Source organism: Orcinus orca, chromosome 2 (genome assembly GCF_937001465.1).
Source record: "Orcinus orca chromosome 2, mOrcOrc1.1, whole genome shotgun sequence".
NCBI lineage: Eukaryota > Metazoa > Chordata > Mammalia > Artiodactyla > Delphinidae > Orcinus > Orcinus orca.
In genome coordinates, this window is record NC_064560.1 from 163,523,526 (window position 1) to 163,534,567 (window position 11,042).

General features: G+C 41.5%; 1 protein-coding gene across 2 annotated transcripts in view; it reads left to right on the forward strand.

The window, feature by feature from the left end:
* RHOJ (ras homolog family member J) overlaps positions 1-5,725 on the forward strand; it is an 82,568-nt gene extending 76,843 nt beyond the window's left edge. For both annotated transcript variants that reach the window (XM_049706415.1, XM_004262112.4), the window contains exon 5: positions 3,623-5,725. In XM_049706415.1, the coding sequence (XP_049562372.1) occupies positions 3,623-3,687 (65 nt within the window). In that variant the 3' untranslated portion in view covers positions 3,688-5,725. The remainder of the gene's footprint in view (positions 1-3,622) is intronic.
* Positions 5,726-11,042: the final 5,317 nt, after the last annotated feature.

Here is an 11,042-nt window from a genome sequence, read left to right on the forward strand (position 1 = left end):
TACAAGCCCACTCTGTTCATTCTACTGACATGTCTTCTCTCCATTTACAGGAACTGCCTTACTTTTCCTTCTCTGCTTCTCTCACTACCGTCACTCAGCCCATAACAGCATCTCCATTTGTTCGTTAGTTTTGCTCTTTCAAACATATTTCTTTACACTTGCTAGAGAGAGCACAACAGAATGGTTAAGACTCTGGCTCAAGAGACAGACAAATTCAAATCTCTGCCATTTTCTTAGTTGTGAGGACTTAGAGAGTTTACCTAACCTCTCTGGACATCAGTTATCCGAGCTGCAAAGGAGAATGGTGACAGATTACCTCCTGATTGAATGAGCCAATGTACCATGAGATCTAGCTCAGCAAGCTAAAGTTGTTGAAACTGTGTCCTCTCAGACACGTCTGCAGCTGGGAAGACCTCTCCACCTTTACTCTTTCCAGTTACACCTTATCTTGTTCTAGAACGTGTCCCACCTCCGTGAGGACCATCTGGAAGAAATACTAGGTTTTCTTCCACTTGATTGGTCATTGTGAATTTGTTTGCCTGTTTTCTAATTTCTTGTCGGACTCAAAATGTTCTCTACACCTCTGAAAAATTTCCCAGCATTTGAGACAATAAGTTTTAGCTCTTATAAAGTCAGCAGGGAAGTGTTCTCTCAGTTTACATTTCTCAATCTCCAGTTTGTTCTTGAAAACATATCATTTTGGTAAAGCATGTCCCAGACTGCTAGCATGTGTATCTAAACAAAGATCTGTGAATCCTGAGCGCATACAGATGTGTTCTAAATATTTGACTGTGTAGATCAGTTTGCTCCAAAAGGCAGATGAAGTTGCTGCTGTAAGAGAGGCTGTATTTCCTTGGGATGGTTTTCCATTTTGCATCTTTGAAGGCACACATTTTTTCTTCAGCAGTCCCTATAACATGGCTGTGCCTTTTCCCTGAACCTGAATAAATTCTCCTCTCTGACCCTCAGAGCCCTTGCACCATGGTTAACAATACTCACCTCACAACTGGGTTCTGGTTCTCACACATATCCCAAATCACCTCACAACTGGGTTCTGGTTCTCACACATATCCCAAATCACACCCAAAATCTGTTTGCTACTTTTCCTGGAACTATCAGTACAAAATAATGTTATATTAACCCAGTTACACAATAATGCCTTGCTCTGCTGTTTCATTATCTTCAGAAATGTCTGAATTGGGAAAGACAAGTTTGGACTCCTCCTGCACCATCAAAAGACAAACTCTGACACGCTGTCAGCAGCACTGTGGGGTGGAGGGAGAGGGCGGGGGAGGGGGAGGCAGAGGTGGGGTGGGGGAGTGAGGGGGTGGGGAAGTGAGGGGGTGGGGAGAGGGGACAGGAGGAGGAGAGAGTGTGCTCGCCCATCTTGCAGGACCAGACAGTCCAGAACTCCACGTGTGAGCCCAGATCAGCCCAGCTCTCCTGTAACTTCCAGAATCAACTGAGGCTGTGATCATTAGTGGGGAGGTATTCCAGATAGAACAGCCGCACAGTGCTTTCTGTGTATTTTTTCAAGATGACTGACAAGAGCCAGCACATTACAAGCACTCATTCAGTTGACACATTCACTAGATTAGTGTGCTTTTCACATGTGTTCGTATCGAATACTGAACACAATCCCAAAATGTAACAGATGACATTTCAGAACATTATTAGGAAAAATTTCTCTATCCTTTATCCCTCTCTTGCATTCAAGTGTTTTTAATTGTATAAAAAAGCCATATTCTAATCCAGACCATGGTCAAAACGAAACCATAAAATAAGTTATCAATATCTAACATCTTTTCTTTGAGTATTTTCCTTTGGCTCATAACCAATTAACCATAACCATTAACCATACAGGAAAACCATTAACCATACAGGAAAAAAGCAAGTGCATAATATCTGGATGCCACCAGAAGAGTTTTACCTCATGCTTAGCTTTCTTATCTGTGGACTTTCAAACACGTGGGCAGCTTCATTTCATTAACTGTCAGCTTGACCAGCTTCTTGCAGTGTTGAGTGACGAGCGTCACAGTTTCCATCATGGAACTAGGAAAAGAACACACATCAAGTGACACAGATTCTAGGTCTAGATCATTTACTTTCTAGTTGGATGTCCTTAAACAATACCTTTCACCTTCTGGGGCTGTCCCCACTCTATTCTAAGCTAAGTCACCAGTCCCTTTCATCCACACATTGCAAACTGGCTGGTTGCTGCCAAAGACATCCCACATCAGCATCTTGCTTGACCCATAGAGTGTTTTTCAACTGGTAAATATTAACTAAAATCCAAATGTCCAAGTCCTCTTGAAAAATACAAAGAAGGCAATGATGAACCAACGTTCCTGCCTGGCAACAGTTGCCTAAGCCGCGTAGACTACCAGCTCTCGAGGGGGTGTTTACTTCACAGGCCACCACAGACTCTACCTCTCCCTGTTGTCTGGCACCAGCCCTGCTTTGCTCAGTTACCTAAGCTACTGGCCCTCATCGGCATGTGATTTTGTTACCCTGTTTTAGTCATTTATCTGTTGTCGGTTCCCAGGAGCTCACCATCCAGCCATCCTCTTCTGAATACACGTTAATTTTTCAAAGTTATTCTTATAATATAAAGCATATAATAGAAGCATTTCTCCAGATATCCTTAATATTAAAAGGTCCACATCGAACTGTTAGCTCATATTGAGCTTGGGAGCAATTAAAACCCCGGGTCTCCCTCACATGAATTATCTCATGAAGTTGATTGCCAACTTCTGGTCTGCACTACCCTGCAATTTTTTTAATGAGAATCTATGGCTCTGGCCTGAATTTTTATATTTCTCATAGGGATCTTGTGATTATCAAATACATCATAATATGAAATCATCAAAAGCTTTGAAACAAAGCCCTAAGCAAGCACAAAATATTTCCTCATTTAAATACACATAGACTGTATACTGATAAGGAGGGTGTCTGTGTCAGTAAATGCATTTTATGATTTTTATTTTTAGTGTTTTGGAGTTTAACTGCTTAAAAATATGCCTTTTAATGTATCTTAAAACTGAATAATATGACCAATCAGATATTACTTTGCCGAGAGACACCTTCTGTCAGAAGAGCGTTTTAATCAAGAATGACCTATAAAACCGTATCACCCACTCTCTTTCTTTGTGCTTTATTAACCAAGTTGACACTCTGCCCTACTATATACAGAAGGGAATATGTTTCACTCGCACCAGATTTACATGTTCTGCATACAAATGAGGTACTAAAAACAACATCATGTACCCTGTTGTTCACAATATATATTTAAACCATATCACTGGTTTGAATCCTCTCAATTTTTATATTATTTATATTCTTATATTTAGGAATAAATGGTTATGGATCACTTTCAGAATTTGCTGCTTATCAAAAGCACTCCACAATCATTTATTATTAATATCAGAAAGCAAAAAATATAAAAATACCAAAAATCAGGATAGCAGATGCAAATTGAAATGCAGAAGAAAAAGACATGATCCAAACCGTCCCCCAGGCTGTTTGTGAGACAAGCAGCAGCAGTTGGCAGCGCAGAGGGCAGACACCACTGTGCTTTTCTCTCTTTTCCTCCTCTCATGCCTTTCTCTCTTTTGTGTTTAAGATTGGAGCACAGTGCTACTTGGAATGCTCGGCCCTGACTCAGAAAGGTCTCAAAGCCGTTTTTGATGAAGCGATCCTCACCATTTTCCATCCCAAGAAAAAGAAGAAACACTGCTCCAAGTGTCACAGCTGCTGTTTAATTATCTGAGGTAGCTTGAGACCCACCTCCACCCCATCTAAGGGTAAGAATGGCAGCCAACCTCTGAGACCCAGCTCAAGCCAAAAGGAGGGCATGACCAGAGAGGAAGTCTCTGACACCGAGGCTTGCTCCCCCGCCCTGTGAGCCCTCCCAAACACGGCACACTATCAGCTAACTGCCACATCCTCCCTACCAGCCAGAAGCATCCACGTTGCACACTCTACGAGAATGCTGAGCCCGGATTCCAGCCAGTGCCACTGCTGACCACGTAGGAAACAAAGTCAAAGGCCATCTTGCATTTTTTCATCGCCCCCTCCAAGAACATGAAGCTGATAGGAAATCATCGCAGGAAAAACAAAAAAAGAACTCGGTTCCTGTATTGGTGGCCTTACTTGATGTCTTTTACAAAACATGGGAATACAATACTAACCTATTTTTCTTTCTGAATCTGCTGTTCTACTATGTGTCTTACATTCATTTGTATTATTTTAAGAAATTTACTAATTTACCAGTTTACTCAGGCCTTATAAATCCACACCAAATTAGCCTAAAGACAAAGGGTTTTATATCCATTCCTATTTCAGCATGTTTCTACCAAAGCTATTAAAACCAACACGTACCTCTGAATGCCTGACTGTAAGGAGATACAAGAAAATGCTGAAACTTTTGGAAATATATGGAGCCATAATTTTTGAAACTGATTGAAAGAAAACACCATCTGAATTATTGCAGGTCCACATTTTTTGCCTAAGATTCACCCCAGATATGCTTACGTTGATAGGTAGCCTTATTTTTGCCACATTATAGTGTGATGGAAAATTGCAAATGAACTGTGTTTAAGAGAGTAGTATTTCTGCTTTTCAGTCAAACTGATTGGGGAGAGAATGTGGCAGACCTATATTTTAAAAGATTCTTTATTCAGCAAAGTGAACTTTCCTGCTCTCTCCCTTCCCCATTGCATGCCCCTCTCCTTTCTCATTTCACACTCTTTCCCACACCCAATAATAACTTTATTCCAAAGAAGGATCTGGCCATGGGGCATGAAAAAGTTAAGTGTTTAAAAGTCCCCAAAGCTTAAGCAAAGTGCCTCAATTTTCCCTCTCACTTCAACTGAAAGTGCTTCTCTGTTTGTCCATGGGAGCTCCCATTCTTTTTAAATGATATTTTCCAAGTACAACTGGTACTAAAATATTGCCCCTCCCTATTTCCTGTACTCATTGTCCCAAATGTGTATTTCAGGGCTAGGTCCATGGGTACCAAGCTCTGGATCCCCTGCTTCCAAAATGGTATGCTCCATGCAACAGGGACTTTGGCCTTGGGGAAGTGACTCTTCCAAACATCCAGGGATTCTTGTATCGCAGAGTGAGTTATTTCCTAGCTTTTAATTAGAGACTGTGAAGGCTTCTAATTAGTCTTATTTGCTTACAGTTACTCTGGAAACACCCAGGTAGGCACTTTATTTTTTATTTCAATTGCATAAGCAGAGTGCCTCTTTGCAGCATGAAATTATACAAATTTTTGTTTAAGAATTTCCAGATTCACACTCCTGTTGGAAAAAATCCAGTTTTTCCAGTTCCTTCTGCTCCTGGAGGAAGCACATTAAAAAAGAAGTGTATGGTGTGGGTCTTTTCTGTTAAGACCTTCCACGAAACCCCCTCAGTTTGGGGGGTTTTGTTTGTTTGTTTAGAATTTTTGAAATGTGCTTTCCCTACTACATTTCAAGTTTTATTTCCCTCCTCCCCTATCTAGTTGCTAAACATTTTCTTGAACACACACACACACACCCCAACCTAAAAGAAAACGGGAGTTTTGTAAGTCAAAGCTTGACATTTAGAGAAAACAATGACTTTCTCTCTTTGTAAATGGAAATCAACCATGTATAAACTATAACTCTGCAGAGGTTATGAATTCATCCTTTACAAACAATAATGAGCATTTAGCCCTATAATAAATGAAGTGCCGTTAGCTGGTTTTGTTACGTTATTGTGTGGTCGCGTCTTGCTAAAGAGCCACTCCTCACATCTCACTGATGTGGATGAAAAATTGAGAGCAGTATGCTTTTTCTGCCAGGAGAATTTTCCAGATATGTGCACTCAATAGGCGAACGGTTCCCCAGGCCATCACCTCCCTAATGGGCCACAGAGATTAACTTGTTCGTGGTGGGAGATCTCTCTCTCACCTGGAACCAGAACCTGGAGAGAGACTGTTAGTGTCTGTGTGGTGCACAGGCTCTTAGCAGTCTTATGAGCTAATTGTTGAATAAAATAATGAAGAACAAAGCAACCTAAATGTGTTAATGTCATTCCACCAAATTAATCATGTATTCCCTGTTTCGTGGCGATTGGTAGTTCATTTCACTTAAAAAAAAATGTTTTCTGCCATAAGATTGAATAAAACTATATTCTGAAACCAAAGATAAAAAGACATAGAAATCTCAACAAGGATCCTTTAAAGGTCTACACTATCTTCCAAAGTCAAGGAGGGGCAGCTGATCTCCATTGGAGGGTAGAGTCTTAACTTTTCAGAGATAGAAGAAGCTATAGTCCAATCCCTTCATTGTACAGATGAGAAAACTCAAGCCCAGATGAGTTAAAAGAGATGTGTTGCAACAAAGCTGGCACAGATCTCAGCTTTTCTGCTTCCCATCCTTCAACGCCATACTATAATCTATTCATTATCAGCATATTAAGTTGGAGTTTTGTAGGTGTATTACCCGAGTTATATCTGTTTATCCTATAGATCCTAGCCACATTTCAAACACATGGCATGGGCCACTATAATAACATATTCCATCAAACTAGTAATAACCTAGAAACAAGAATCTGATCTACATGCTAATATGCCTGGAATCCGGAATATACAATGTAATGTAATCTCAATCTAATGGCTTAATCAAGTAGCTAGTTTGACAGATTTTTTTTTTCAGTCAGATGGTGGGTTGTTTGGTAGAATTAATAGACTCCTTTGGAAACACAAAAGGACTAAGACACAAGTCAGAGCCGTGTTAACAGGAGAATTCTGGGCTGCTTTCTGCCAAGTAAATTTATATTCAAAGAGCAATTACTGAATGCAGTAACTACATCCACCCTAAACCAGGCAGCACTAAACTGGGAAATCAAAAACTGAGTCATACACATATGAGAGGATGAGAGATTTGGTCCTGAGACTATAATAATAATATGTTTGATCATGACATGCAAAGAACCATTTGAAAGATTTCCAGTCTATAAGAGAGGTACCAGATGAAGTGGCTGTAACCATACACAACGTTCATAGAATACCAATAAGGAAATAATATTCAAACGGTAGTAAAGAGGCAGTCACAACCACATTCACAATTTTAGGAGAAAATTTTAAAAAGTTAACCCAGAATTTGAAGCCAACAAAAATATCATCATTAGGAGTGTTGGTTCCTATGAGCAATAACCGCGCAAAGTAGAGAGTCTTCCAGAAGAAATATTTGACTTGAGGTCAGCCTTTAAAGAAACAGTATTGCATTCATAAAGGCAAACTCATCCATAAGACCAAAGCGGAAGATTAAAAATCAAGGTTTAACTTTAAAGGAATGTTTGACACCATGCTGGAGATAATTAACCATTTATGTCTTCATTTTTAAATCTACCCCTATGTTTAGAGGCCAGATTGCAAAATGTGCATTCTCTTCAACAGAGAGGACCACAGGTCGCCAGCTATTCTCGTGAGTCATTGAGTAGGCTGCCCAAGTACAAATAAGGAAACTCAAGAAAACATTTTCATTTCAAGGACCATTAGAAACAGAAAAAAAAAGAGAGAGAGAGAGAAGGTCAGGGAAACCGAATTTCTTGCAAAGAAAGTTAGGTACTTTTAAACAGGAAACATTTAGAGAATGGAGAAAAAAGCTATAACCAAATACAAGGCAAAAACACATAGCTGACAATTCTCCCAGGGAATTGCTAACCTCTGACTGGTCTCTAGAGGCATAGGGAAGAAAGCAGGACCATTCACAGGAAGAGCATTCCATGTTTCTGGGTATCTAAGCAGAGTCAGCCAACAGAGTTAATCGTGTGATAATCCTAGATAATTCCACCTCGTGATTCATCAAAAATGGATAGGGGCTTCCCTGGTGGCGCAGTGGTTGAGAGTCCGCCCGCCGATGCAGGGGACACGGGTTCGTGTCCCGATCCGGGAAGATCCCACATGCCGCGGTGCGGCTGGGCCCGTGAGCCATGGCCGCTGAGCCTGCGCGTCCGGAGCCTGTGCTCCGCAACGGGAGAGGCCACAGCAGTGAGAGGCCCGCGTACCGCAAAAAAAAAAAAAAAAGGATGAAATGCTGGACAGTGCTCTTTGGGTCTTAAATAGCAGTGCAGGTCATCCCCTTCACACTTTCTCTGCCAATATGGAGCAGGGATTCAAGGGAAACTTACTGAGAAATATGAGTGAATAAATTATTTTGAAAGTTTCCTTGAGAATGAACGTGATTTAAAACCTGCAAAGGATGACTGTGGGATATCTGGAAAGACAGTTACTTGTATGAAGGATATTTATTTATCTTGGCAGTATATCTCTAATTGCATTGAAAATGCACAACAGCATTGCCTTCCTAAAATTAAAACATTTCTAAACTGCAAAACAAAATAAAATAAAATGTACAATAGCAATAACGGAGTACCAAAATATGAGATAAAGCAACAATTCATGGTGTTTCCACGGTCAACAAAGACCAGAAGGGAAATTAAAGCTCCAAGCTCTACACAGAGGCACATCAGGCATTAGAGGCTCAGCCCTGCTCTTTGAAGGTCTCTTGGGGTTAGGACAGGAATGAGTCAAGGAGGGTTTGGCTCATCTGTGAATTCGGAGGATGCAAGTTCAGTAACAGTTCTTGGCTTTTAACTTCTACTACAGGAAATTAGAGGAAAAGCTGCATGATTAGTCTTGGTCACAATCTATGTTTTTTTTCTCCTTAGGGAATATTATGTTAAAATCCAGAGTCATTTTGTGCATGTTTTAAACATGTTCTACCCTGGTAATTTCATTTTATTCTGAGTTCTGCAGTGACTCAGAAACTTCATGATACTGTAGCTGGCGTGATTTTGTTGTATTTTCAGCCATGTCCTCCAAGCCTCCCAGTATATGCAGTTATCTTTGATGAACAGGACCTGATCAGTGTTTCAGGGGATGTGATGCCTGGGGTAATCTGAGGACAGAGCTGAGTCTCACCTAGAAGCCATAGTAGCACACTTCACCTCCCAGAGACCCTGAACAAGGCAGTCTTTTGAGTTTACGTTAATTCTTTGGAGAAAAAATAGAAACTCTTTCATGGCAGGGTGGTACGTTTGGGGTAGCTTTGTAAATATGCACCTAAAAGTATCACCACCTGCTATTTTTTAAATCAATTTTTGTAAGCAATCAGATCTTTTCTCGTAGAGGGGCTGTGGGCAGAAGGCTAATGAATTCTACATTCTCCTCATCACCTGGTTTAAATTGCTTTTTACTCTGAGTACACAGTAATTGCTGTTTAAGTACATCTCAGCAGAATTTTATCCCAATGGAAATGGTCCACCCTCCTCCTCATGTAATCTCTACAGAGGAAATGACAGACAAGGGGAGAATGGCTGACCTGCTCACGGATTGCCTTTCTTACAATCTGCTTCTTATGTATTCTGTGTATACTTTTCATAATTAACGGAATATTATTTCATGTACTCTAACCTTGCGGTTTATCTTGTGCCATGTTCTTTTAGTTCATTAAACAGTCTTTTTTTCCTACTGTCATTTCTGGGTTATCTGAGGGTGTCCCTACCAGCCACTCAAGAAAACTGCCTTCCCCAGGCCTCTGTTAGAATGGGAAATTTGCTACTCAAAGTGTAGTCTGGGAACTAATAGGATGGGCACTACCCAAGAGATAGTTAGGACTATAGAATCTCAGCCCCAGGCCAGACCTACTGAATCTGAAGCTGTATTTTAATAAGACCCCCAAGTGATTTATGTGCACATTAAAATTTGAGAATACTGGCCTATGAAACAACAAAAAGTTTACCATCAGTCTTTACACCCAAATATGTAGCTGCCAAGATGACGAAATCACCAGCTTCACCTGTCCCTCTGATGCTACCTTTTGGGTATTCCTTAGGCTAATATTTGAGCTGTTCACATTTACTGGATGAATAAACAGGCTTTCAGGAGTCCTTTCTTTTACTTGTCATGTGCTTCCCAGCTGCAGAAACAGCATATTTTGGAATCAAAAGCAGAAAAGCAGCATCTGGTTTGAAAGATCTGATCAATCTAAAGTACTTCTTTTCTGAAAGTCTTTCTGGTGTTTCTAAGGGAGAGGAAAAATACCCTCCAAAATTATTTTCCATGAAGAAATAAGAAAGAGACCAGTGTCCTTGTCCCCAGACTGAGGCACTGCAGTCCCCGCCTCTGCAGGAGATCCTCCAAAACCAGCAGCCTCCAATCATCCAGTCACCTAACATTGACAACTCAGGCGATCTGCAAAAGAAGCTTGTGCCCTTCGTCACAATATTAAACTCCTACCTAGCCCACAAGTCGGAGAAGATGAAAGAGGGAGGCTGGATGGGAGCTGATGGGGTTGTCGCCTGAACGACTGCCCCAAAACTACAGGTTCCCCAACCAGGGATAGAACCCACACCCCCTGCAGTTGCAGCACAGAGTCCTAACAACTGGACCAGCAGGGAATTCCCCCGATTTACAATTTTATAGGATCGTAGGGGCCGTGTGGCTGACAGGGTCTTGGTGCTCCAGCCAGGTGTCAGGCCTGTGCCTCTGAGGTGGGAGAGCCGAGTTCAGGACATTGGTCCGCCAGAGACCTCCCGGCTCCCTGTAATATCAAACGGCAAAAGCTCTCCCAGAGGTCTCCATCTCAACGCTAAGATCCAGCTCCACTTAACAACCAGCAAGCTACAGTGCTGGACACCCTATGCCAATCAACTAGCAAGACAGGAACACAACTCCACCCATTAACAGAGAGGCTGCCTAAAATCATAATAATCATAATAAGGTCACAGACATCCCAAAACACATGACCAGATGCAGTCCTGCCCACCAGAAAGACAAGATCCAGCCTCATCCACCAGAACACAGGCACCAGTCCCCTCCACCGGGAGGCATACACAACCCACTGAACCAAGCTTAGCCACTGGGGGAAGACACCAAAAACAACGGGAACTACAAACCTGCAGCCTGCAAAACGGCGACCCAAAACACAGTAACTTAAGCAAAATGAGAAGACAGAGAAACACACAGCAGCTAAAGGAGCAAGGTAAAAACCCAGCAGACCGAACAA